Source organism: Propithecus coquereli, unplaced genomic scaffold, assembly GCF_000956105.1.
Source record: "Propithecus coquereli isolate 6110/MARCELLA unplaced genomic scaffold, Pcoq_1.0 Scaffold256, whole genome shotgun sequence".
NCBI lineage: Eukaryota > Metazoa > Chordata > Mammalia > Primates > Indriidae > Propithecus > Propithecus coquereli.
The window spans coordinates 623,857-651,022 of NW_012148130.1; the positions used below are offsets into that span (position 1 = coordinate 623,857).

Below are 27,166 nucleotides of genomic sequence, written 5' to 3' on the forward strand. Positions count from 1 at the left end.
CTCGACCCTCTGCTCCATTTTGTCCCAACATGGAGAGGCTGCACCCGGGGGCCACAGCCAGCCTCCTAGCGCCTCCCACCGCGGCGAGACCTGCCGCCAGCACTTTGCTTAACTCCTCTGTCTTTAATCAGAGCTGTCTTTCAAGAGACCCTGGGGACGGCTTTCCTCCTAGCGAGGTGTCATCGTAGAAAATAAAAGTAATCGACGACGCATGGAGAAGTCCTTAATAGAGCAGCGGTGGCAGCGCCGTGCCCACCCAGGCAGGGCCAGGGGCGGGGTGAGGAGTGACGGTCCCGGAGATGCCCAGGAGGAGCTCACACAACTCTGGGCATGGGGAGGCCTCGGGGACGTGGGTTCTCTGGCCACAGCTGGTGGTGGCAATGCCATCTGCAGCGGGGGGTGCAGTCTGGCGTGTCTGAGACCCGCAGACCTCACACGGCAGCGCGAGCGTTTGCCCAGTACCTCGCCCGGTCACACACGCGTGAACCTGCGACAGCCCTGCAAGTTAGAGCTCCCCATCCCCCACCGCCCAGAGATCACATAGCAGACGGGGGCAGGGCAGAGGCCAGCGCCTTCACCTGGGGCTGACTGTGCATCTGTCTGCAGGCAGGAGCCCAGGCAAGACAGGCCTCTGAGCAGAGCAGGGGCAAAGCCACAGCCCGGCCTGCGGAGTGAGCCACCTGGCCCGGAGTGAGCCACCTCGCCGGGGAGGCCGCCAGGCTGTCTATCCATCCGTAGTCCACAGGGCTCTTCCTGCCCACCCCGACCCCACCACCCCGGGCTACGCAGCAGCTTCCTGCCAGTGCTCCCTGGGAAGAAGCTGCAGCCCCAGCTTGGGAAAATCAGCATCTAGTAGGCAAGAGCTGGGCGGGGCAGCCCCTCCTCACCTGCCTGGCGCCCCAGGGCTGGGACCCCCCCAGGGAGGGCTGCCCCACCAGGCTGGGCCGGGAGGGCGGGCGGGGCTCTGCAGGTGCAGGTGGGACCCCCGCTCCGCCCCCTACCTGGGTGGGGCAGGGCTGGGAAAGGGAGGGTGCGGCCCGGGGACCCCCATAAAGGACAAGGAGGCTCCCCGGACTCATGTCCTTGTGTCAACGGGTGCGGTGACGCCTGGCTATGGCTCCTGCTGAGGCAGCCCCCCAAGCAGGCTCCTCACCCCTCACTTGCTCCCTGCAGCCACGTCCTACCCCCAGGCCCCTCCCCAGGTTGGGCAGGCTCAGGGTTCCAGCCAGCTCCCGCTCAAGGCAGTGGGGACAGGGCAGCCTGCACCCACACCCCACAGCCCGAAGGGGACACAGAGGCCAGGGGAGGACCCATGACCAACTGCTGAGGCTCTTAGAGAGGCCGGAGCGAGATGGAGGTTGGAGCCTCAGGTCTGCAGAGGCCACACCGAGGCCACACCGAGCCCACGGAAGGCTCTGCCCCCCCGGTGCCCTTCTCAGGAGCCGGCATCGGCAGCACGGACCTCAGTGCACCCGGACTACATAGGTACATCCAGGCCCTGGGGCCACCGGGACAGAGGCTGGGCCTGACCCCCTCTGAGGATCCGCCAGCCCTGGGGTCTGGAAGGTCACTGGCCAGGTGTCTCCACCCCACGATCTGACCAACTCAGAACACCCCTCCTCTCTCTGCCCATCACTGGCCCCGAGGGGCTGGGAGCCAATAGGCCCCGCCCGCCCCAGCCCCCAGGGAGCCTGCTCCTATAGGCTCACCTCACGGGTGTGGACACATTACTGCGTTAACAGGCCCCAGGCACTCTCTCCTTTGATGAAACTTAGGCCCCCTGAATCTAGGATAAACTCCCGCCAGACATGTCGACCCCAACTTCGCAACTGCACCTCTGCTTGCACGGACCGTGCGGGGGCCTGGGGGACCAGGCCTGCCCTCGAGGGTTTCTGAGCAGTGGGGGTGGAGGTAGTAGGGCAGGGCCACACTGGGCCCCACCCAGGCCACAAGAAGACAGGATGCCTGGCTCAGGACCATGAACACCCACTGCGGTGCCAGGCGGGGCAGGGTGCGGTACGCAGGTCTCCGTGGTTCGGCTCTGAAAGGAACGCTCAGAGAAGCAGGAACATCACCTGCACACGCAGCCCACCCCATCCTTGGGCGACACCTCCTCCAGGCAGCCTGCCTTGATGCCCCAAGCTGGGCCCCACAGCCCGTGCCTCCTGCTGCTATAGGAACCCTGAGGTGCCAGTTTATACAGCTGTGTCCCCCAGCTGGAGGCCTGGGGACAGACATTCACCAAGCCAGGCCTTGCTCACAGGGGAGCTCAGAACATGCCTGTAGGTGAATGAATGAATGAATGAGTGAATGAGCGAGTGAGCAAGTGAGTGAATGAGTGAGTGAATGAATAAGGGAATGAATAAGTGAATGAGTGACTGAATGAATGAGTTAGCGAGCGAGCGAGTGAGCAAATGAGTGAATGAGTGAGTGAATGAATGAGTGAGTGAGTGAATGAATGAGTGAGTGAGTGAATGAGTGAGTGAGTGAGTGAGTGAGTGAACGAATGACTGAGCGAGCGAGCAGGACCCGGGAAGACTGAGCCGACAGACGTCTCCCGGGCTCGCTGGCCCTGGTCATGGACCCAAGTAAACAGAAAGGGAAATATTTTGCCTTTTTACAAAAAACATCACCTGCTCCCAACAAGCAGGGAATGTCACAGGCAGCTGGCGTCGCCGTCGAGGCCCTGACTGCCCAAGGAGACACGAGCGGGGCTGGTTGCGGCCAACGCAGAGCACCCACTGGGCCGTGAGGATGAGGAGGCTGGCGGACCAGCCCCGCCCTCCAGCCCGGGGACCTGCCACCGCAGGGTCTGCTCCATCGGGGACCCCACTGGGTCCCGCAGAGCCGTCAAGCGAGCCCTGGACCCCGGCCGGAGGCAGCTGGGGCCTGAGGCCAGCACCCGAACTCCTGGGCCTGCTGGGGCTGGCACTTTCCATGTCACCCAGGATTTTCATCTGGAGGCCAAGAGGCAGGTGAAGGACACCCTGGCCAGTCCCCAGCTAGAGCCTCTGGGAGCCTGCGGGCGGTGCCCACCTGTCCTGCCCCTCTGCCGGGCGCCAGCCTGACCGTCCGGGGACCTGGGCACGGGGCTGCGCTGAGGCTGCAATGGGGGGTCTCAAGGACTGCGAGTGCAGCAGGTCCCCTTTGCCCGAGCCCGGCAGGGAGCCTCCCCTCCCAGTGGCTCTTCATAAGACATCCAGACGCAGGGGTCTGGGAGGTGAATCCCCAAAGGCAGAAGGGCGGGGTGGGGGAGAGCTGACGGAGGCCTCGCAGGGGAGGGGAGAGGGCAGAGAGGTGGCGGTGAGGAGGAAGCAGCGGGTCCGGAAGGAGGGCACTGAGGTTGCCAGAGCCTTTGGAGAAAACGTGCTCACAGGGCCTCTTGAGATCCCCGCTGGCGGCCAGCCCTCCCAGCTCCACTACAGTGTGACCTCCATGGCCCGCCTGGGGGCGGGGCAGAGCGCCAGGCTCAGCCCTGCACTCTACACCCCCAGAGCATTGATGACACCCTAGTGCCTGGCCCAGGAGTGTGCTCAGGGACAGCTGCAGAGCCAAGACCCCCAGGACTACAGGATTTGAGAACCCAAACTCCTGACCCCCATCCTGTCTCTGCTGAACAAACACCTGCCAAACTCCTACTCAGCCCTCAAAGCCCACCCCCGAGGCCCACAGCACCACAGTGCCCTCTACTCTGGCCCCTGCCTGGATCCACACTGCCACCAAAGGCCTCCACAGACCTGCCCCCCGACCCACACCCTGGAAACCTCCCCAGGGCAGGGCATGGGCTGGGGTCAGCTCTGCCTTCCAGGTCTCTCCTGGGTGGGGGTGGGAACACAGAACATATGCCTGGCACGTGCCCCAGGCCCCCCGGGCAGGGGCCTGAAGCACCATCGTCTCCCTCCCGGCACTGAGCCTCATCCCCCAACAGAGCGGGGGAGTGGACAGTCTCGGGCACGCTCTGAGCACCCTGATGGCCAAGGGCTGCCACCCACAGGGCAGGTCACGCCCTCTGACGGGCCCAAGCCAGGATCCCCCACTGGGACGCAGACGTCCGACAGGTGGAAGTAACAGTAACGGCAGCAGGCAGCGAGCGCCCCCGCTCCGTCGCGCCCGTGCTGGCGTCTCTATGGTAACTTGCCAAGGTCAGCAGCGCGGCCAGCTCCCAGACAAAAGGCAGCCGCACTGCTCACACCCGCTCTGCTGGGCTCGGTTGCTAAGGAGCCAGCCCCGGGGGTGACAGGACCCGCACTTCCCAGGGACAGGGTCCCTCCGCAGGCACCAGGAGCCCTGCGGACACAGCCACGGGAGCTGTCCTTTCTTTTCAGAAAGTCTAGGCCCTTCACATCCTCCCGCCAAGCATGACCCAAGCAAGGTGGCCACAGAGGATGCGCCAAGCCTGGTGGCAGAGGCCTTTTAAAGCAGGACTGGGGACGGTGAGGACGTCTGTCCCATTTGTCCCCCTGCCCGGGCGCCGCCCTGACTGCCAGCTGGCACTCGGGAGACCCCAGCCCCCACCCAGAGGGTCCCAGCCGGGCTCTTGGCGCCTAATTGGGGTGGCAGCGGAGGCCGGCTGAGGCCACATTAGTCACATGCAGCGGCCACTGTGCTCCGACGCGGGGCATGTTCATCAGCCGCGCTCGACAATGCAGTAATCATATGCCCCGTCACTCCCCAATCAGGCCGCGGTTCCCCCCGGACCGGCGCTGATAAGGCGCCCTCCTTGCTGCGCCCGCCCGGGTGATTCGCCCGCCCGGGTGATTCGCCGACAAGCTTATCAGCGCCCGCGAGGGGCTGTTAATGGGACAGTGACCCGCGGCTGGTTCTGCCATTACAGCTCATTACCGAGATTACATCCTGTAATCCGCATCCCTCACCCGGCAGGAGGGGAGCAGGAGGCGCCCGCGGGAGGGGCTGAGCGGGGGACTCTGGGGGAGAAAGGCCAGGGCACGCCCAGCCCCCACACCACTCCTCCTCCCCACCCCTCTGCTCGCCTCCCACCTCCACCCCAGCCGCATCCCAGGACCTGGCGCCCGGAGAGCCCCAGGCCGGGCCCAGAGAGGCACACAATGGGCCCCAGACACCCCCAGGCACCCCAAGAACCCCGAGACATCAGACACGGCCACCCCGACACAGGATGGCCGGGCTCCTGGCGGAGCTGGAGCCACCAGCTGTGAGCTCAGGGGGCCTAGGTGCAGCCCACCCTCCAGGACGCCCTCCCTGGCTCCCTCCGACCTCTTCCATCACTCAGGGACACCCCTCGAGCCCCTGCCGCCCCAGGCCCACCCGCCGTGCTCCCCGACAGAGGGGGCTGCCCCGCAGGCCCAGGGCAGGCCCCTCGTGTCCACGGTGGAGCCTCCCACTCCAGGCCAGCCCTGCTCTTGGCGCCTCACGGACACTAGCTGGCTGCAGCTCGCAGCGACCCTACGAGGACGAGCTCCACGTGGCAGGGGAGGAAACCGAGGCACAGAGTGGTCAAAGGATTTGCCCAAGATTGCACAGCTCAGCAGTGGCAGCGACTGAGCCCCAGCCTGGCAGCCCCAGCCCCTGGCCACACAGCCCCTCCTCGGCAGTGAGCCCGGGGGCCGAGAAGCCCCCACTTGACGCTTCCGTCAACACCCACGGGACAAGCACCGTCCTTGCAGGTGTCCTGGGAGGCTGAGCGGGCCCCCGCCAGAGCTGCCCAGCGCCGCGGCCCACCCAGCTCCCGCCGGCTCGGCTCAGCTGCAGGCGAGGCCAGGGGTCCCCTCAGGACAGCTCATGGGCCACCAGGGGCTGGGAGCCGAGGGCCCCTCAGCCCCCCACACACTGTTCTCCCCGGACCTACCTTATGAAGAAGGAGGCCGCGGCTGACGGGCCCGTGGAGCCCCCCGCCGAGGTGCCCAGAGCCGGGGTGACCAGGGCCGACGTGCAGCCCCCACCACGGCCCCACGCCTTCAACAGGCCATCGGGCCTCGCTGTGGGGGGGCCGTCTCGGACCGTGTCTGCCACCGCCACTGCAGCCACCGCCGCCTCGGCCTGGAGGGAAGGAGAGAGTCGGAGTGAGGGCCGGATGGGTGGGCACCGGGGAGCCGGAGCGGCGCGAGCCTCAGCACACTCCCTGGGCCCCCGCACTGGCAGGACCCAGCTGCTGTGGCTGGGAAGGCCCCCGAAATCGGGGCTGGGAGACAGGGCCAGCGGGGGAGGGCCTCACCCGGGCCCCACGTCCCCAGCTCGGGTGCAAGGCTGGTCTCGCCAGCGGGGCCGCGGAGGCAGAGGCGGACGCAGACAGCGCCCAGGTGCCACGCTTTCCAGCCCCTCCCCCACCAGGCTCCCCTAGTGACCACGGTGCTTGAGACACACGGACACGGCACCCCGCAGCCCCTCACGTGCCACGTGGGAGCACCCGGAGACACGGAAGCCACAGCAAACCCTGGGCAGGAGCACTGACTGCCCACGCGTGATGATGGATGACGCTCCCAGCATCTGAAACACTATCCTGGCATTTCTGACTAATTAGCTAAGATAAATTCCAGAAAGGAAGACAGCCTCACAACGAAGCACAAACGTGATTAAATGCTCCTGGGACGCACCCCTTGCGCTTCAGACGTGGCTTCTGTGTGTTACGTTTATGTGCACACGCCGGGCCCCAGACCCCAGGCCAGCCCTGGCCCTGGGCAGGGTGGGGACGCAGCACCCTCAGGGCAGGGAAGGTGGCCTGCCTCAGCCCAGCCACCCCCAGGCCCGGCCCCCTTCCCCAAGGGCCCGCTGCTCCCAGCCTTGTAAGGACTCCCTGGGCCCCACAGCCTGGTCACTGGGGCGCGGAGCTCCCACAGCCCCTGGGGATCCCGTGCCCAGGCGGCAAAGCCTGGGGGCCCCACAGTGAGGACCTGAGCTGGTCTGGTGACCCTGGGGTTAGGGAGCCCAGGGTGGCAGCCTTGCTATGGAGGGCCCATGTCCTTAGGGTCCCCCAGGTGACATGGGCCAGAGGCCAGGCATTGCACTTCAGCAGAACAAGCCACCCTGGGCCCCAGGAGGAACATTCCAGAAGGAGGCCCTGCCATCCCAGGGCAGCTTCCCTGCTCACCACAGTGGAGAGTCTCACCCTGCCCAACCCAAGGCCAGTGCCAGTTTCCAAACCCCTCTTGGGACACGGAACAGAACCCTGTCTGCAAAAGGAGGTTCACAGAGAGCACCAAGCCTTAGGCTGGATGGAAGCCCAGTGCCCTCCTGGCCCCTGGAGCACTGGCCACTCCTCCAGGGCTTCAGGAAGAACAGGTCGGTATCAAAGGGCAAACCTGGAACCTGGAACAGAAGGGTGAACCTGGAACTGCTCACCGGGCATTGTGCCAGCACACCACACCCTGCCACCTGCCTATAGGGTAGGAACTCCTGCACATCCCTCAGAACCCAGCCTGGCCAGCCCTCTCCCTCTCCAAGCCCCTCCCTCACCTTGAATGTGTATCCTTTCTTTTATCCCTTAATACATGTGTTTCCTACGAAAGATCTAAACTCCCTCCCTGAGCACGGTGGTACAGGAAAGAACTAATTTAAAGTTATGATGTTGACCACAGGGCCTGAGCTCCCCAGAGCAGAGCCAGCACCCGCTGGGCGTGGCAGCCAGCAGTCGGGCCAGGAGCTCCTGGGGAGGCCAGGGTAGGGCGCACCCCCCACAGCCTGCCTGCTATCCACAGGCTCCAGCCAGCCCTGCGAAGGCACCACCATGGGGCCCACGCTCTGCGTCCCAGGCCAGGCCCAACCGCCCGGTTCCACGAGGCACCACGACACCCTGCCTCCCACCAGACAGGAGCACGGAGGCTGGAGGGCTCACAGCAGGGACAGAGCCGCTGCACCCTGGCCCCCCACCCCCTCCACCCTCTCCCAGAGAGCCCCAAGCCATCCCGCCATCTCATGCCAGCCTCTGCACCGCCGGCCGCCATGCTCCGGCCCCCGGCGACGGCACGCACCTGCGGCCGGCCAGGCCTGCCCGCACTGACCTGTCTCGCGAGTCCTGCACGTGCCTCGGCTCCGCCGTCCCGCGAGCTGCCGCGACACAGCTCCATCCACCGGGACGGCCTCGGCCAGCTCCTGCCGGAAGCAGAGCCCGGGCATGCCAAAAGAAGCCGTCTGGCAAAGCGAGAGCCGGAGGGGCGGGAAGAGGGGGTGGCAAGAGGGAAGACCACAACACGGGGAGAGAAGAAAGGGGGCGCGGGGAGGGGCGGGCGGCCAAACAGAAAATGCGATGGAGGCGCCACAGCAGCAACGAAAGGAAAAGCATGAAGAGAGCAGCGCGTGAGGCGGCAGCACCCACCCCGGGGGCCGAGGCGCGCCCTGGCCGAGGGCCCCACTGTCTCCGCCCAGGGGACAGGGGATGGTCTCCCACGACGCCTGCAGGGAGCACCTGCTGGCCCCAGGAACACCAGGGTTCCGTGGAACTCAGTTTAGGAAACACCAGACTAACCCCTCTCAGGAGCCCTCCAGACCTGAACTCCGCATCTGTGAGATTCCAGCTCCCCAAACCCCTCGCTGTGCTCTTCTGTGCTGAAAGGTGGGGACACAAGGGAGGGCGGGGCTGGGAGCAGCCGGGACGGCTCAAGCCTCATCTGGCAGATGCGGTCTCACCCCTGCGCAGGCACCGCCATCGTCCAGGGGCGTGCGCCCCTCTCCGGAGCCTCAGTGGGGCGGGCTTGCCCCCTCCAAGCCCCAGCCACATCCCTCGGAGGGCTCCAGGGCACAGCCCCAAGCTGGGAAAATTCTACCCGATGAAGGCCAGTCCTGCCCCGTGCCACAGAAGCAGCTTCGCTGCCACCCGCGGAGTGGGCACCACCCTATCCACCCTCCCTCCTCGGGCGGGGAGCCAGGGCGTCCTCAGAGAGCCAGGTGGGGGCCAGCCAGGGCTCCCTCCAGCCCCCAGCCTCCAGCCACAGCCCTGCGGACAGGGGGCGCCCACCAGAGCCTCTCAGCCTGGCACAGGGGCGGCAGGAGCCTCCAAGGCGAAGCCACTCGACCGCCATGGACAAAGCGGCCCTGGCTCCTCGCGGCTGCCGCCAAGACGACCTCAGCTCCCACCCCAAATGCAAAGCCACGGCAGCGCCTCCTCCACGAAGCCCTCCATCCTGCCTAGCAGCCCTGAGGCACAGCTCCCCCTTCCCCTCCCTCCCTGCGCTCTGCTGCCCCACCTGTGTCCCCCTCGCCGCCCCCTGGGCTGCCCTCGTGGGTGTCCACTGCACCGCTTCCAGCCTGCTGTGGGGACAGCCAGCGAGGGTGAAATGAGCCGTTGTTCACAGCATGTCCCAGGCCCCGGTGGCCCCGGGGAAGCGGGCCGGGACGGGAGCGGAAGGGGCCCCTGCGGCCACTGTCCGGCGCTCTCAGAGCAGGAGGTGGGGACAGCTCAGAGCCCCGCTCCCGTGGGTGGCCTCCGCACCTCGCAGTGGCAGAGGCGCCTCTGCCTGGCGGTCTGCAACAACCCACCCTTCAGGCAGCTCCCACGGCCCAGAAGCATCTCGGGACACTCAGCACGTGGAACAACCCGGAAGGGGCCGCGCTCTGCGCTCATGGGCACCGAAGTGACCGTGGTTCCGCTTACAGCCACGGCTGGCCCGGGCTGCTCCATCCGGACACAGGCCTCTACGGCACAGCCGTGCCCATGGCAAGACCCCGCAGGGCCCCCAGGGCAGGCTCCTGGCCTCAGTATCCAGAATGTCCCGGGGCCCTGCCTGTGGCTTCAGGGGGCCCTGGGTCACCCACGTCCCCCTCCAAGGACCTGCCTTCTGGCCAGGCCCAGCCAGCCTTCTCCAGCCTCCCTGCCAGGCCTTGGCAGAGACGAGAGCGCCCACTGGGGCCAAGCCCAGTCCCCTCCTCTGCACACCCTGGGACAGAGGGGGCCACAGCAGCCCGGTCCCACCCACCAGCCTACAACAGTCTCACCGGGCCCGGGGTGGCTGACGGGCTGTGGCAGAGACGCGTGGCACGTCTCCCCAGAAGAATTTAATTCTAGCATCTAACAGGCAACGTTAACTTTCCGGGGCCAACTCTGATGATCGCTGCCCTGGTTCAGGGGAAATCACCTCGTCTGAGTCCTGAAGTTCTATTTATGGTTCTAATAATCTCCCTATCGACTGCCGGGGCTGTCGTCTAATTAGAAATCCATTCCCGCCACGCCGGACATGATCAATGCCCACGGAAAACTGGGAGAGGTGCCTCAATGCCCACGTCTTACTGTGCGCCGGCCGTGCTGAGTTTCCAGCCAGCCGCAGGCTGTGCACAGGCTAGTGGGGACTGCCAGGCCAGGCGGGGGGGCGGGGGGGAGGGAGCCTCTGTCCCACCATCTGGGTCTCGGGCTGTCACCTGACCTTCCCTCCAGGTTCAGCCCGATGCCACCTCCTCCAGGAAGCCGCCCGGCTCACCTGCTGCCCTCCCTCAACGCTGCCCGCAGCCCACCCTCCCAGGGCACCCCCTCTTGGGCCAGGAGGCACCGGGGGACACATGACAGCCAGCCAGCCCCACTCTTGGCCTCGCCAGCACGTTGATAGACAGAAGGGTGTGGTGCCAGAGCCACACAGGGCAGCCGTCACACCTGGGCAAGGCCAGTCGGGGTCCAGAAGCTCTTCCCGGGAGTCCCCGTGCACCCCGACCCCAAGGACAAGGTGGCCTCAGAAGGCCGGGCCGCAGCAGCCAGTCACAGGGACCGGCCCAGGTGGGACAGGATCCTCAGCCTGGGCCACACTGGAGGGGGTGACGTTGCGGCAGTGCCATCTCTCCGGCCTCGGAAAGTGGGGGCAGAGGTCTGCCTGCATTGAGATTTGCACACGACTTTGTCTCGGTGACCGTGGGGTCCTCCCTGCACCTCTGTCCACCCCTAGAAACGCCACCAGGCACGGAGACCGAGGGAGACCCCGCCACCAGGAAGCTCTCGCAGGCTCCGTGGGACTGCCATGTGCCCTGAGCAGAAACAGGGTTCACCAGAGGTTCTAGGGCAGGGGGTGCGGCGATGCAGAGGGGCTCCCCCACACAGTCACCCAGTCCCCGGCCCCCCGCCCACCCCAGCCTGGCCTCAAGGGCCTCCAGGCCTCCGATGAGCTGTTCCCCCTGCTGGGAGGGTCCTTCCTTCCTTCCGGCTCCGTCTGCCGGGAGAGCAGGATCCGGTGCAAACGCGTGGCCGGGCCCTGCACCCTCAGCCTCAGTCCCCACGTGTGCACGGTGCTGCGCGGGTCACGGTGCCCCGGGGAGGAGGTGACCCCACATCAGGCAGGGCCCAGGCAGAGCAGCCGGCTGTGCCCTTCTGGGGAGGACACCGCAGAGCCCTGCATGTCTCGAACCCAGCCCACCCCGTCCTGAGCCCCATCCCGGCCCTTCTCCCAGATGAAAGACGGGGGCAGAGGGTACTGGGCAGAGACAGCCCCACCAGCACAGCCCCAGAGCCCACAGAAAAGCAGCCGCAGAGCTGACACCAGCCCAGGCCCCACCAAGAACGGGCGTCCGGAGCCAGCTCCAGGGCGGCCACGTCCTGCTGGGGAGAAATCGCAGACACACATTGGGGCTCTCTGGGGTCCCGTGGGCAGGGAAGGTTTGGGGGCTCCAATCAGTCAACTAAACAGAGGCAGCTCCTGGGAGAGGCCAGGCCTGCCGTGGGGCTGGTTTGGATGCCTGCTACCACCAGTCCACTTGGCAGGTCTGTGTCACCCGCGCCGTGGCCCTGGGGAAGCCTGGCCAGCAGGCTCCTGGCGAGGACCGCTCCCCGTGCCCAGGCCGGCCCTCCGCCCGCCACCGCGTCACCGCAGTCTCAGAAGCAAGGCTGGCCAACACTGTCCCCGACAGTCGCGCCTGGGGACACAGGAGGGCCCTGCCCCCCAGCACCATCGAGGAGGGATCTGGGGACTCAGGAGAGTCGGGGACCCCACATCCCCGGTCCAGACAGGCCTCCCAGCACAGGCACTCACCAGGCACGCGGGCGGGAGGAAGCTGTTGACCCTGGAGACGCTCCACATGCCCTCCAGGCACTGCTGGGCCTGGATGGTGACTGTGCTCAGGGCCCCCCCGAGGCCCGCGGGTGCCACCGACACCTGGACACTGGGCCCAGGCGGCCAGGCCGGCGCCTTCGCCCTGTCGGGCCCTGCTCGTCCCGGCGGCTTCCCTGCAGGGCCCGTCGGTCCCGGAGCATCCCTGAGGCTGGTCATGGCGCTGGGGCCGGCAGGTGCGAGGCCAGGGCCTCCCCGGGGGGTGTCGGGGTCCTCGTGGCTGGCCGGGGCCTGCAGCAGGTGCAGGGCCTCCCGCGTGAGCTGCTGCAGGTGCGTGGCGCAGACGTCACAGCGGCTCTCGGCCTCCGGGCGGCACGCCGGCAGGACCCCGGGCGCTGGGAGCTTGTCGAGGAGCAGGGCAGAGAGGCAGGGCTCCTGAGGACAAAAGGGACAGAGGACGGTCAGCGCCGGGACCCGCCACCGCACCCTGCCCTGCGTGGCGGCGCTGCGAGCTCCCGCTGAGGCCGCCATGCCATCCATAACTGATTAATAAACCCGAACACTTTCAGCCCTGTGAGCCCGGCGGGAAAATCATTATCGGAGCTTAACAGTGAGGCCGGCGGAGCCCTTGAGCACTGCCCACCGCCCGGCCGGCAGGACAGCCCTGCTGCCGCTAACAAGGCGGGTCTGCAGCTCCCGGCACAGGCCACTGGGTCATGGGGGCCTGGGAGGCTGGCGAGAAGTGGGGCCCCGTTAATAGCAACATCTGCACCAGGGCACGGGCCTCCCTCACTCGCACGAGCTCAGGCGGGGCCGGGCGCAAGACCCTCGCCCTGCGTCTCCTGGGTCTCCAGCCCTGGGGGATCGGAGGAAAATGAAATTTGCTGCTACTGCAAACGCACCAACAGAAGTCAGGCCTCGCGAAGAAACGCTCACTCCAGCCCCTGAGCAGAGCGGTCCAGGCGCGGACACAGGCTCCCCAGGGCCTGAGCTGCCAGGGGCTGCCCCCCACTGCTCCGGCCCCACTCCCCTGAACTGGGAAACACACGGGTCTCTGTAGCCACGAGACCGATGTCCAGAGACGGCTAAGAACAGGAGCCAGGCAAACCCCGAGGACGGCCCTGCCCCGGCCTCAAAGTCCGAGAGGACTTCCTGGCGGAGGTGACGCCTTCCAAAAGCAGAGGAGGAAGGAGTCGATCTGCAGACCACCAGGAGGCTTGTTCCCATGGCCTCATCCCCAAGACAACTCTGTAGAGGTCATAGTCTGAGCCAGGAGCAGCATTTGAACTGCTCTTGGAGGAGCGGGCCAGCCCCTTGGCATCCGCGCCCCTTCCCCAAGGGGTGAGCCTCAGTCCCAGGGCCCTGGCCTGGGCAGGTAGCACCAGCCTAGCCCTGCCTTCCTCCTGCCCCAGCCCAGGCAGGTCCCTGACTGCTGGCCACACCACTCAAAGGGACTCCAGGCAAAGCCTGGCTCCAACCAAGCCACCCTCTTGGCCACAAAAGGGACCACTGCCTCCTCAAGCACGCCCACGTCTCAGACCGGGAGCTGAGGCCATCACACCAGGGGTGTCTCATGCACCCCACACGCCCTGAGTCTGCCCTGCAGCTGCCGCGCCTTGTGCACAGGGGCCCAGGAGGCCCGCCGTGGTCACAGCTGTGGCCCAGGGTGGCCAGTGCTATAAGGGTCACGGCCCGCCCAGCATGAGCAGGCGGTCACCTCGCCTTATCCCCAGGACCACCCCACTCCCTGACTAGGCGGCACTACCCCACCCCACAGCCCCAGGCAGGCCAGGTCACCGTGAACCAGTGGCCCCTGCAGGCCCAGCTGCCTGAGCCGTGCCACTCCGGAAGGCCTGGATTTTCTCCAGCCTAGTCCCGGTAGCCGAGGCCCCTCCCTCCTGCAGCCCTGCGGGAAGCCAGAGGCCAGTCCAAGGGGCCCCGCAGAGCGGGAGGAAGGCCCCCCAGAGACCAGCGTGCAGGAACCCCACTCTGCTCACCTGGAGGCCAGACTTCCTCTCGGGGGCCATGGCCACCCATCGGGGCCAGCCTCAGCCCGCAGCCCCAGGCCAAGGGCAGACGGGGCCTGTGTTTCCCAGTCCAGTTCTGATCACACTGATTCTCCACGCAGCAGGGGGTGGCTGGGAAGGTGAAGGAAGTCCCCCCTGCTAGAGCCATTAACCCCACTTGAAAGGCAGCCCAGTCCCCAGCTCTGGCCTCAGCCCTCATTCTAGAGCCTCTGGACAGGCCAGGAGGTCTCTGCCTGTCTCCTGGACCTCAGGCCTCTGGGGGAGCCCACTCTGTCGCCCCCACACCCACACAGCAGGCGGCAGGGGGAGAAGCAGAGGGAAGAGCAAGGGAGGGGAGTGGAGGGAAGGGGAGGGGAGGGAGCCCTGACTGAGCTGAGCACACATGGTCCCCACCCGTGGCCGTGCAGAGGGCAGGAGGGAAAGACAGCCCCGGCCCCGTGCCCTGCCCCGGCCCCCACGCAGCTGGGCTATCAGGAAGGAGGACAGCCACTGCCAGGGAGGCCCCTGCCCCATCCGGGCACGGGGCACCAGCATCACAGCCCCGGGGAGGAGCCCAGCAAGCTCAGGCCCCCACTGGGGAGACAGCCCAAGGCTGCCCGGCCACCACTCGGCCCCCGGCACCCCACCAGGGCCCCAACGCCCAGCGGCTGCTCGGGCGCCTCAAGCCCCTCCACAAGCAAGTACCCCGGAGGCTGCCCACAGGCCCTCCTTGGGCCAAGCTTCCCTCCCAAGGACAGGCAGCCGGGCACATGGGGGAATTGTCACCGCCCGGCCTCTGGCTGGCCAACTCCGTGGGGGGCACTGGGAGGCCCAGGCCCTACGCCCCGGGACCAGCCCCTGCACAGGGCAGGGCTGTCCCTCCAACCAGGTCACACACCCAAGACAGGCGGAGGCCGGCTAGGAGGAGACACCTGCCTGGGGCAACACAGCAGCGACTCTGAGTGGGCCGAAAGCCCCATCCCTGGCCCTGGGCCTCACACACGGCCTGGCTGGGCTCAGCTGCTCCAGCAGAAACAGAACCACCGAGAAGCCAGGACCCTCACCACACGCCCCGCTCCGGGGGCCCCCGAGACCACCTGTCTGCCGGGCTGGCCTGGGGCCCGGCACGGTGCGGGGGTGCGGGGCTAAGACTGGAGGACAGCCCAGCGCCGCCACCCAGCCTCTGGCCCAGCCCTTGTCCCCGAGAGCTGGTACTGGCCACTCCCAGGGAAGGTGGGGGCGAGGGTCTTCCAGACCACCGGACGCTCCCTGAGCTGCAGAGAGACAAAGGCCGCCCAGCCCGCAGCCCTGCCCCCCACTTGGCGGCCGGGACAACAGCCCTGTTCCCACTTCCTGCGCCTTGGGAGGGGGCGCGGGTGGGGCAGCCTGGGCCACCACCTCACAGCGCTGGGCCCCACTTTCAGAAACTTGAAGCCTGAAAGCCTCAGCCACCAGGCCTGCCTGTCATCCACCCCTCTGCGGCCCAGTGCCTTCGGGAAGACGGTAATTACCCCACTGCAAAATATTACTTTTAATTTCCTCCTATGGTCTAATTAAACAGATATTTTACTTGCATTTGCAAAATATTTTTCTTCATTTGATTCAATTTAGCCGTATGCACAGCCCACCCATCACATGCCCGGGTTTTAGGGGGCCTCCCCCTACTTGAAAATGGTGACTTCGTGTTTTATTTTGTTTCTGGGGTCTCCGAGTTGCCGTAAGTAATCCTTCCATTTTCTCCCGAGCGGGAGGCCCAGCGGGACTTTACCGGGACAACCGCTCCATCGTCACCACCAGGAAAGGAGACTCGCAGCTCCAGAGCCACTGCCCACGGGACAGACAGGAGTGACCAGGCCACCCCCGCTGGGACCACTGGGGGAGAGGCGAGGGGAGGGGTCCTGGCCCCAGTTCAGAGGAGCCACATGCTCAGGTGCCCAGACCTGGGCTGTGTGAGACCCTCTCTGAGCCCCTGTCACCCCGACTCCACAAAGGGGGCCCCAGCACCCACTGGCATGGCCTCTGGGAGGGCAAACAAGGCCTGGAAGAGGCCCCAAGGCCCAGGGTCCCTCCCTGTCCCACCACAGGTCAGGCATGAGCGTGGGGACCCCGCCGGCACGGCCCCATACCCCGCCCTCCCTTTCCTTCCCAACAAAGCGTGCTGGGCTGTGACCCTGCGCAGCCACCGTTTCCGGAGTTGACAACAGGTCCAGGAAGGGACTCCCAGCTGCTGGGCCAGGCGGCTGCCCTCGCGGGTCCTGCTGTCAAGGACCCTCCCCGGTCGCGCAGCCAGGCCAGGGTGGGGTGGGGGCGAGGAGCAGGGGCCTCGATTTTCCAGCCTGGAAACTGGCGGCCCCACCTCAGCACCCCTCCCACCCGGCCGGGCACCTCACGAAAGGCCCGGACCCTCCCTGGTCTGCCTGCCAGGACCCTGGGGACCATTCCCACCCCAGGGGTCGGCAGCTCCTAGGGCCCAGCCCCCTAGGCCTTGCGCCTCTGGCGGGGGTGGGGAGTGGATGCACAGCCCAGCCCACCCAGCGCTGACTGGCACGCCGTCCCCGGGCCCCGTGCCAGGTACCAGCCCAGCTGGACGGCTCGGGCACAGACCAGCTCATTGAGACCCTACTCCCCTCAATGGCCTCCCCTGTTGTCCACCCAAGGCCACGGCCAGGGTGCTGGGGCCCCAGAGGCTCAGGCCAAGGGGGCAAGGATGACCCCAGCTGGGGGTGCAGGGGGCAGGCTCACTGGAACCCCACCACTCAGAGGCAGGCTCGGTGTGCTTGGGGGTCACCCGGACGCTCAATCCAAATCTGGGTGCAGGCCGTGGCCACTGGGCGAAGCATGGAGCCCCATGAACCTCACTTTCCCCATCTGAGCAACAGGGCAGCAGGCACCCTCACGGCTGCAGCAGAGTCTCACTGCCAGGGTGGGGTGCACAGGCCCCGAACGCTGAGCCGCAGTGGGGCTCACCAGCGCCACTTGGGAGGGCCCTGAGCCCAGGAGGCCCAGCTGCAAAGGGGCGAGCGCAGAATCCGGATCAGGCCCCTCCCCCAGCTGGTCCCAGGTGTCCCTGGTGGATCCCTGGAAACCTCTGCACAAGAGGGTCACAGGTCTGTCCGGACCACCCGCCCCTCTGACATGGATGCCGAGAGTGCCCAGGGCCAGGGCGCAGGCGGGACCCTGGCCTGCAGCCTGCAGCAAAGGACCTCCCGGAGCAGCCTGGGCCCAGCGCTCTCTACTCCAAACCCATCCTCCAGAGCCCCCCCCACGCCCACCCCTCGTCTCCGCCCTGCAGCCCGACTGTCACCACGTGGGCTCCAGGCTGCCCAGCTCAGAGCTGTCGATGCTCCCACCCCTCGGAGACCCTTGCCCCGTCTCATCTCCATGGGTTTAACTGTAAGGGAGGTCAAATGCCACCACCTCTAGGAGGCCCTCCCAGATGTCCCCGTGGCACCTCTCCAGAGCCCACTAGGCCAGGCCATGGCGCTCTGCTTAGGGCTCTGGAGAAGGAGATGCCAGGCTGGGTCTGGCTTTGCAGCCCAGGGCAAGTCACTCACTCCCCAGCGGCCCCCGCCGCCCTCCCGCCACGTGGGAACAGCTGAACACAGTCTGCAGAGGATCTGCTGGCAGCCGGCCCCACCTCCCGCTGCCCAGCGCCACTCCCCTGGCCCTGCACACCAGCGGCAGCACAGGGACCCACCAGCCTTGCCACCGCCCCAGGGCCCTCTCCTCGCCAGGCCTCCGGGCACCCGCAGGGGCAGCCCGCCCCATGGCACCAAGCCCAGGCCAGACGCTGCCCGGCAGGAGGACCAGGCCAACTCCCCAACTCCAATCTCCCAGTGGAGAAGGGAGCCAGGCAGGGTGGGCCCCCACACCGCCCCAGGGTCCACCCTCTGGCCTCCCGGCAGAGCCCCAGGGCCACCCACCCCCACAGGTGGCCACCTTGCTGGCTGGCTACCATGAGAACGTCCCCTGAGGCTCAGAGAAGCCGAGACACTTGCTCAGGCCACACCACACAGCTGGGGCAGCAGAGCTGGGGTTTGAGCCCAGGCCCAGTGACTCCAGGGTCCCCAAGCCTCACCCTTTGCCACATCCCGGTTGGCCACCCTTTTAGGGAGCCATACCCTCGGGAGAAGAAGGTGGAAGAGAAGCCCTCCGGGATAAGAAAGTTGGAGGCAGGTTGCCCGACACTTTCCCCAGCTGGAGGCAAGTGCGGGGCACAGGAGAGCGCCCGGGGACAGGAGCAGGACCTCGTGGCTGGGCAGAGGGCAGACCCCAAGGTGGCCCAGCCAGGGTGGCTTCAGGACCAGCCCCAGGGTTTGCACAGGCCGGTTCGTGGCAGTTGCGGGAGTCCAGGGGCCACTGGGAAGCAGCGCTGGGCCGTGGCCCTGGACCACACTGTCAGGGGTGAGGAAGGACAGGGACAGGGCGGTTAGGGAGGGTCCCGGAGCAGGGCACTGGGCAAGGGCCAGCACCACAAGCTCCACCCGGAAACAGAGGCCACAGCTCGGGCCGGCATCTGTCACACAGGGTCAGAGGCTGACGCACAAGGCAAGTAAAGGCATCCATCCGAGGGCGGACACAGCAGGCGCAGGGCAGCCAGCGCCCGCCGGGCAGGACCACACACCGCCAGCCCCGTCCCGCCCCCACGGCCGCAGCGTGGGATGTGCCAGAGGGCCAGGACCAGGGGCCCTGCGGACAGCCTCGGGCCACCGCAGCCCCACGGGCTCCTGCCTGGAAGTCACACCCTGGAGGGCAGCTGAGGCCGGAGCCTGCCCGTCTATAAACCATGGCAACGTGGCGAGGAGGCAAAAGTGCCCTTAACCCCAGGAGGAGCAAGAGTGACAATCCAGCCCCAGGGACCCTGTTCACGGGTGGGGAAACTGAGGCCCGAAAGGAGTGACCTGGCCACAGGAGGTGGTGGCGGTCTCTGGCTCCTGCCCAGGAAAGTGTCGGACACAGCGTTCATCCCAGAGGGAAGGGAGAACCCAGAGCTCGGAGCTCAGAGGCAGACGAGGGAGTAGCCGTTCCTTGGCCCCGGGCCTCCGGGAGACTAGACCACCCCGCCTGACCGCCACCAGGAACCCACAGGGGACAGCCCAACCTCAATAGTCACGTGAGCAGACTCAGGCCAGACACACTGAGGCCACAATTAATCCATTTTTATTCTATTTACTCATAGCCAGCACTGACTTGCACAAAGATTGTGTGGTGGCTTCCAGGAACTATACGTTATAAGTGAAAAACAAAACCATGCAACCAGAGACAGCCACAACTAGAACAAAAAGGAATGAACAGTTCCCATAAGAGACATAAAAAAAGTCCCATGTGGTTGTCCAGAGCTGAATAGGTTTACTGTGAGCTTCCTAGCAGGCAAAGGAAAATGGGAATTAGACTTTCCTTGTTATTTAAGACAAGAACTTGCTCCTCTGGCTCCCAGATATGAGATCCTTCCAGGACACTCGAGGGACCCATTGCCTTAACCCACCCCGAATCACCACAACCCTCAGCACGACTCTGAGCAGCTCAAGGTTTGGGGGTGACCTGCAGTCCCCTCCTTCCCTGTCCTCCACCTCTCAGCAGAGAGGCAGTGAGGCCCCCAACCACAACTCCCGTCCCTGCCCAGCCCCCCGTCTGCCCACAGCCAGACTCCCCGGAGCGAGCCTGTCCCCTAAGACTCAAAGCTTGTGCCCAGGACAGCGCGGCGCCTGCTCCCTGCCGGTGGCCAGCACTCCCTCTCTGCTCCTGGAGGATGGTCGCAGGGCAGTGGTTCCCGCCCCTAGAGCTCAGATCCCACCCTCAATCCCTGAAACCCCAGACCAGCAAAAAAAGATGTGACGGGCACAAGGGCAGGCCTCATCCCACCACACACTGAGCCGCAGGAGACCCCAGGAGACCACCGTACACTCGGGGAGGAGGGAGCCAGCCCCGGTCTCAGGGCTGGACGGTGACACTGGGCCTGACCAGGCCTCCTCCCCCCGCCCAAGCTCCATCCCCCAGAGTGACCTGAGAGCCTCCGAGCCCCACAGACTCCAGCTGCAGAACAGATCCCTTCCCGGCTGAGTCATGCCGTGCCAGCTGGGAGGCTGCCCGGCAGCCCCTGGCGCACGTCCCCTGGCTGCCACTGAAGCCTGCTGACACCTGCTCAGCTGGGAGCACTGCGGACGCCAGGTGCGCCAGCCTGCAGAGCCCCATGGCAGACACTGCTGCCCTGGCACGGAGGTGGCCCCAGCCTTGGGTGGAGCCCAGGCCAGGCTTCGAAGAGAGTCGGGGGTGGCAGCCATGAGCCTGGGGGTCCAGGGACTCTGACTCCAGGTGGCAAACTTCCACCATCAGACAAGTTGGGCTCGGCCTCTGCCCTCCCACAACCACAGTCGATTTGGAGGCGACAGACCCAGGACCCCAAAATGATGGTGTGACCAGAGCTGGGGGCCGTGGAGACAGCACGCCTCCACCCATCCAGGGGGCTGAACCGCCCACACCCACTCCCAGTCAAACGAGAGAGGAACACAGACACACCCACGAAACAGGAGAAACAGACGCTCATGGGGCCACGGGGCCTCCGACCCACGACAGCCAGCTCCCTGCACACAGGCACCCCGAGCCAGGGCACGGCACCCGGAGCTGCGTGCAGGGTGACAGCCCAGAGCCACAGTCTCCCGGGTAGCCTGGGCCTTGTCCCGCCTGGCGCTCGCGGGAGGGCAGGGGATGCCGGCAGCGGTTCTGGAGCTCTCAGGAGCAGCGCGGTGTGGCCCCTGCCTGCACGAGCACAGACTCCGCAGGAGCTCAGTGAGAAGTGGCCTTTCCCCCGTGGGGGCGACAGTCAGTTCAGCCCCAGTATTGACATGACACTTCAGACGTCACAAGGTCTCCGGAGGAGTCACCACTTCCAGTGACACATCTGGGCAGCAGCTGGATGGATCCCCAGGCAGATCATGCCCCCACTTGAACAAGGAAGGGTTCTTGTGGGGGATGTCTTCCACCCCGGGGGCTGTCACTTTGGGGGACACAGAGCTGGAATCCAGGACCAGCAGCCCTCGGGTGACCACAGCGAGCGGGGTGTGAAGGAACAGCCTAGTCACTCACATTCCCCAAACATTTCCAGGGGACCTGGATCCCATGGCTGACCTGGCAGCGCTGCCGCCGGGCAGTGGCACCCTGGACCGGGGTGGGGGTGAAGGTCTGCCGGCACTGTGACCAGTCCATCATGGTGGGGAGGACACAGAGCACAGAGGGACGAGGGGCCTCAGGTGTGGCAGAAAGAGGAAGGACCTAACTTTGGCCTGGGGGCCCGGCCCTGCAGGGACGTCTCAAAGCCAGGGGGGCGGGGAAGGGGGCACAGGGGCCAGAGCAGGGAAACTGCAGGGCCTCCTGCCTGGGGAGCTGGGCTCCAGGGACAAGGGGGCCGGTCCACAGGGCGTGGCTCCAGGCCACATGGAGTCCTGAAGCAGTCACCAGGAAGACAAGGTCTGGGGACCTGGCAAGCACAGAGAAGGGGGCACAGTGTGGGAGGCACCATGTGGGGCAAGGGGGTCATGGCCCAGAGGCCCTAGCCTTGGGGCTCCCCTCCACACCCAGGGCCAACCGAATATCTAGGGTTAGGGTTAGGGTTAGGGGTCTTTCTCAGATCAGGAAAGACAATCTCGCAGGGTTCCAACCTGGGCAGGAAAACATTCCCTCACCTACGCCCCCAGACGGGGCACTGGGGCGCAGAAAGGGGTGGAGAATGGTCCTGTCCACCCCACGGGGATGGGGGTCACGGTCTCACCCTCACTGCCAGCACAAGGAAACCGAGGCAGGTTCAGGGCGACGAGCACACGTGGTGGCAAGGCAAAGGCAGGCCTTACGCACAGGCTGCTGGTGGCCAGTGGGGCTCCCACTGCCTCACGCTGCACCCCCAGACCCAGGCACTGCGTGACTCTCAAGCCCAGCTCAGCAAACAGCCGCAGCCATGGCGGAGGTGTGCCAGCGCACCCCATCCTGGGCACTGCCCCGCGTACTTGTGAAACGGGTACGCAGACAGTCCCATGTCACAGCGGAGGAAGCCTGCCCAAGGTCCCACAGTGGAGAGCTGTCCACTGGCCTCAGAGGGTAAAGGGCCAGCTGGGGACGAGCCCTGGCAGGGACCCTGGGGCCAGAGTGTGGGGTGATCATGGACTGGCTTAAGGAGCAACAAGTTCAGGGTGACCCCACCAGGCTGGCCCTTGACCTTCCCAGCTGAGATAGGCAGGGAGCCACGAGGCCACGCCTCTAACGGCCAGGCAGGGCCAGCTCCATCCCAGGCCCAGCTCTGGGAGCCCAGCAAGCCACCCCCCTTCTCTGGGCCTCCAAGGATCCAAGTGTAAGCAAGAGAGATGCAGGTAAAGTTCTCGGTAAACTGTAAAGTGCTGTCTTCCGGGAAGCTCATCTCCCCATGATAAAAAATAAGGAACAGACACCAACTGTAAAATCCCGGTGTCACACCGGCCTTGGAGAGCAGAGCCCAGAGCCCTTGGACAGTGGGCAAGAGTCCCAGGAACCCCTGCAGGGAGCTCACCTAGCCAGTCACGACGAGGCCCCTCAGCCGCCCCACAGAGATCTCCTGCCCAGCCCACGAGCAGAAGCCCCTATATCGTCCCCTCCTGGCTGCTGCCCCCTCCCTGCCCTGAAAGAAGCTCCCCGACAAGACAGCCAGGGCGACAGGCCCACGCAGGTAATGGGACAAAGGCACCCAGCAAGGTCCTGGGGCCTCAGGGGCAGGTCCCGGGGCCTCAGGGGCAGCCTCCGTGCCCTGTGGCTTTCCCTCCTTCTGCAGAAACAAAGGACCCTGGAGCCTTCCCTCCCTCAGGCACAGCACCCCCAAACCGGCACAGCACCCCCAGAACAGCCACTCCCATCTGACAAGGCAGGAGACAGGGCACCAGAGCAGAACAGAGCCCTGGCCCACGCCCCAGGCCACTGCGCCCCAGGGCCGGCCAGGGAGGGGTGAGCCCCCACCTGGCACTGACGGGAGAAGCTGGTGTCAAAGGTCAAATTCAGGAAGGCCAGCTATGGGTGGTCAGGGGCTTCCCTGATGAGCCGTCTGCAGGAACGGACAACTGAGTCCCCTAAATGAGGAACCCCGAATCGACTGGGGACTGTGTGACCGCAGCTCTCTCCAGTGGGACCCCTGGCCCCCTGCCACCAGCCAGCCCCTGCGCCCTCAGCCGGCCCAGGCCAGCACTTGGCCCGGAGGCTGGCAGCATCACCAGGCAAGGCCCCTAGGGTGGGCAGACCAGCTCAGTCCCAAACAGCCCTCCTGTCTCTGTCCTGTTCCCCGTAATGGGGTAGCAAGACGGCCCTCAGATCTGGTCCAAATTACCCTCTCTCCGGGGCCCTCACAGGTCCTCTGCCACCTTTTAAACTAGATACAGGCCGTCCGGGCACAGCGCGGCCAAGGCTGCAGCCCCACCCCGGGACAGGCCACCGAGGGAGGCCGAAGCGCCTCCACCCCTAGGGAAGGCCACCCAGGGCCGGGACAGGGGGCCTGAGACAGAGACCAGACCCACCCTGCCCACCCTGCCAGGCCCAGACAGGGAGCCCAGGGTCGCACCCACCCCCAGCCCACACAGCCTTCCCTGGAGAACTATATTTAGATTCAATGGGATTATGTGGACTTCCCAGGAACTCTTTCAAAAAGACTGAAGGTCAGGCAGGCGGGCTTCCTCTGGGGACCCCCACCTCCCCAGCCTTTGCAAACTTCCACGGAGCATTGTTCCCTGGAACAATGGTCCCTGCTCCTTCCAAGACTGGGGCAAGCCCATTGGCTCGAAAACCCAGTAGAGGCCTCTCCTTGGCAAGCACCTGCCAGCTGGGCTGGGGCCTGGGGAGCCTGGAGGCCCAGCAACTCCATTCCCAGATGGGTGGCCACTGCCCATGGTGGCCCCAGGACGCGTGGGACCATAGTTTTTACCCACGATGCTGGCAGAGGGGCAGCTGCTGGGGGGCAGCCCAGACAGCTGGCTGGGGGCCCAGGTGCCCCAAGGGTGACAACACACCAAGTAACCTCTTACTGCTGGCAGGCGCCAGCTGCCCCACCCTGGGTGGAGTCCCTGCCATCCCGCTCTCCCCTTCCCCCTCCCAAACACAGATGTGTGGCTCCAGCTGGGGGACATCTGCGCTAGGGGGGAAACACCAGCCCAACCGCCTCCCGTCTCTCATTAGAGCTCCCTTAGGATGAGCTGCCCACACTCTCACACACCGTTACAGACGGGGAAACTGAGGTCCACAGAGGGGAAGAGCCTAGCTGAAAACCGTGGAACACGCAGCAGGCAGGAGTGGACCCCTGCCTCCCTCTCCGCCCCAGGTCTACCAAGTTCCAGCGTGGCCCTGCCAGAGGGGCCATCCTGAGAAAGTGCCACTTACCCGAAGGGGAGTCCCGGGCCCGCTGACCAGCTTCCACGCCTGTCGCTTGAGCTCCACGAGCTTCGTGTGGCAGTGGCGGCACCAGCCGCCTCCACCGGCCGAGTGGCCCTGCTCCGCGCCGGCCCCGGCGCCCTCGGGCGCAGGGCGGCTGCCACATGGGTCCTGGTCGGGCCCGGCGGGCAGCCTCTTGCGGGGGGGCACCTCCAGCAGCGGCAGCGGATCGCGGGTCAGGCCGCCCTCGGCCACCTGCGGGCAGTGGAGGCGGAAGGGAACAGTGAGCCGGGCCGCCTGGAACTCCAGACCTCAGCGCACCGGGCCCCCCCGAGTGACGCTCTCACCAAAGTTAGGAGCACTGGGTGCGAACCTGACGAGCACCTCTCCCAACGCCCCCGGAGGTCTCGGGTGTGAGTCCCCCCACCACGAGAAGGCCCGGAGCCGCGTGGCGCGCTGCTCAAGGCCCGCGCACTCCGCCAGCATCTTCGCGTCCCGGGCTCTGTGCCGCGAGTGCCCGCGGGCCCCGCCGCCCACCTCCCTCTCCAGGCCCGGCCGCGCGTACCGCGGGCTGCGCTGCACACAAGGGGGCGCCGCGGCCGCCCATGGCCCGGGCGCAGGGAGGGCCAGGCGGGCGCTCCGGGGCTACGCTGGCGCTCCCGGGGCGCCGCGGCTCCGTGATCCGGCCCGGGGGCGCCCCATGGCCCGGCCGGTCGCTCGGAAGTTGGCTGGGCCCCCGAGTGGCGGAGCGCGCGGTGGCCGCGGCGGGCGCGCTCTGGAGCCGGGGCGGGGCCGGGGCGGGGCTGGGGCGGGCGGGGGGCGGGGCCGGGAGGGCCGCCCCTCCCTGGCCCGGTGCCCGGCGGCGAGTGGGGCCAGGGGGCCCTGCTTCCCCGCGCGGCCCCTCCCACTCCAAGGACCCCAACCTGTTAGGTGAGTCCCTGCCTGGAGGAGGGGCTGGGGGCCGCGGGGAGACGCAAGTTAGCGCGCGCATGCGCCTCCGGCTCTGCTCCGGGGACACTGGGTCTGCACGTCTCGAGGGAGGACCGACCCCCTCGTCACTTTACAGGCGGGAAGACCGAGGCCGCAGAGGGGAAGGTCTTGCCAAGTCGCGCAGAGAGGTGGGACGAGGAGGCTGGACTCGGCCCCCAGACTCCAGGCGCTTTTGCCAGCAAATCCAGCGCACTCTGCGTGTCTCTGGCCACCCTTGGGGTCTACCTGTCGCGCGTGGGTGAGTGTCGCTGCGGCCTGGGCCGAGTATGTGTCTTGGCGTGTCCGCGGCGCGCGTGCCCCGAAGTGGGAAAGCGGGCGCGCGCCGCGCCGCCGAGAGCGGGGAGGCCCTGCGGGCGCGCGGGACCTGTTGTCGGCAGGGCTGGCAGATGGGGACTCAGCTCCGGAATTAATTGCCTGTTTGTCTCCGGCTGGGAGGTCGCCCCGCTTCCCCGGCGACCAGTTGCTCCCGCCCCAGCCGGGACCCAAATGTCGCCGCCACACGGAGCCACGGGCGACTTCAGGGCCGGGTTCCCGTCGGCCTGAAACCCGAGGTCGAGCTCTGAGAGCGCGGGCCCGGGCTTCCCGCGACGCCAGCGCCCCCTGCGGGCCGCGCACTCGGCTCCGAGGCTGCGGAGACCGGGCGCCGTGCGCCCCGACCCAGACGCGCACCCGAGGTCTGGAGGGGCCAGCCAGAGCAGCGCCCCGCTGGCTCCCCGCGCACGTGAGACCTGGGCGAAGGCCAGAGTGGCCTCCCGCCTCCCGTGAGCCGTCGAAGCGACCCTTAACGTTTTGCCCACCCCCCTTTCCCTTGGAGAGCCCTCCCCGCCACGCACACACTCCCCAAGAAAGTGGGGCGGACGGTCTCCTCCGGGCTTTCCGGGTCTTTCATGGCCTGAGGGGTTCGAAAACGGGGGGGTGAGAAATAAACTCAGCAGGGGCTCCCCACTCTCACTCTGCTACCCCAAAGCCTGCAGCCCCTTTCTACCTGCCTGGGGGCCCAGAAGCTCTTCCCCTCCCCATCTCATCGCAGCTTCCCGAAAAAACACATCTGGATGTGGGTATCCCCTAACGCCACCCCAGTGCCCCACCGTCTCCCCCACTGCCACCCTCATTGCCCGCAGACAACACGGCCCTTCGCCGCTCAGCTGCTCTGGGACACACACCTGGGGCCGGGAAGCGCGGCTCACGCACCCTACGTCCCCACGCGCACACTCCCCACACGCACCCCCAGAAACACGCCGCCGCCAGGAGCCCTGGTCCTGCGCCCAGGGCCAGCCACGCCCGCAACTTCAGCTCTCGCACCGCTCGGCGCTTCGGGCAGCGCCAGCTCACGCCCTGCACCGGGTTCCTGGAGGGGCCGAGTCACACCCGGCGCAGCCCAGAGGTGCACGAGGGGCTGGAGTCACCTCAGGGGCTCAGGGTCAGCCCTCGCCCTCGCCCAGCCTAGTAAGGCTCCAGGTGCGACCCGGAGTCCCAGCGCGGCGCTCTCCGCCCTGACAGAACGCCCCGGTCCGAATCGGTCCGGCCAGGTCGCAGCCTGAGGGGACAGTGAGATGCGGCAGCGCTAACGGGGGAAAGTGCGGCAGCGAGTCCCGGCCTGGCTGCGGGACTCGGCTCAGGACCTGCTGCCGCCTTCCCGGCGCCGCACCCCCGAGCCGCGAGAGCCGCGCCGCAAAGTCGCGGGACAGCGCCTCCGCCGCCAGCCGGCCGCCGGCCCTCACCTTGCCTCGCCGCCGCAGGAGGTGGCTGGTGAAGCCCAGGATGATCTCCGAGTCCAGGCAGAGCGCCCCCATCTCCAGCAGGCTGGGAGCCTTGCGGGGCGCGCCGCGGGGCGGCTCGGGCGGCCGGGGCAGCGCCATGGAGGAG

General features: G+C 66.8%; 1 protein-coding gene across 1 annotated transcript in view; it reads right to left on the reverse strand.

The window, feature by feature from the left end:
• KIF26A (kinesin family member 26A) overlaps window positions 1-24,917 on the reverse strand; it is a 38,006-nt gene extending 13,089 nt beyond the window's left edge. Inside the window, exons 1-4 of the mRNA XM_012647053.1 lie at window positions 24,876-24,917; window positions 24,320-24,565; window positions 11,916-12,368; window positions 5,825-6,015 (exon numbers count right to left, since the gene is read on the reverse strand). Of these exons, the coding sequence (XP_012502507.1) occupies window positions 5,825-6,015; window positions 11,916-12,368; window positions 24,320-24,565; window positions 24,876-24,917 (932 nt within the window). The remainder of the gene's footprint in view (window positions 1-5,824; window positions 6,016-11,915; window positions 12,369-24,319; window positions 24,566-24,875) is intronic.
• Window positions 24,918-27,166: the final 2,249 nt, after the last annotated feature.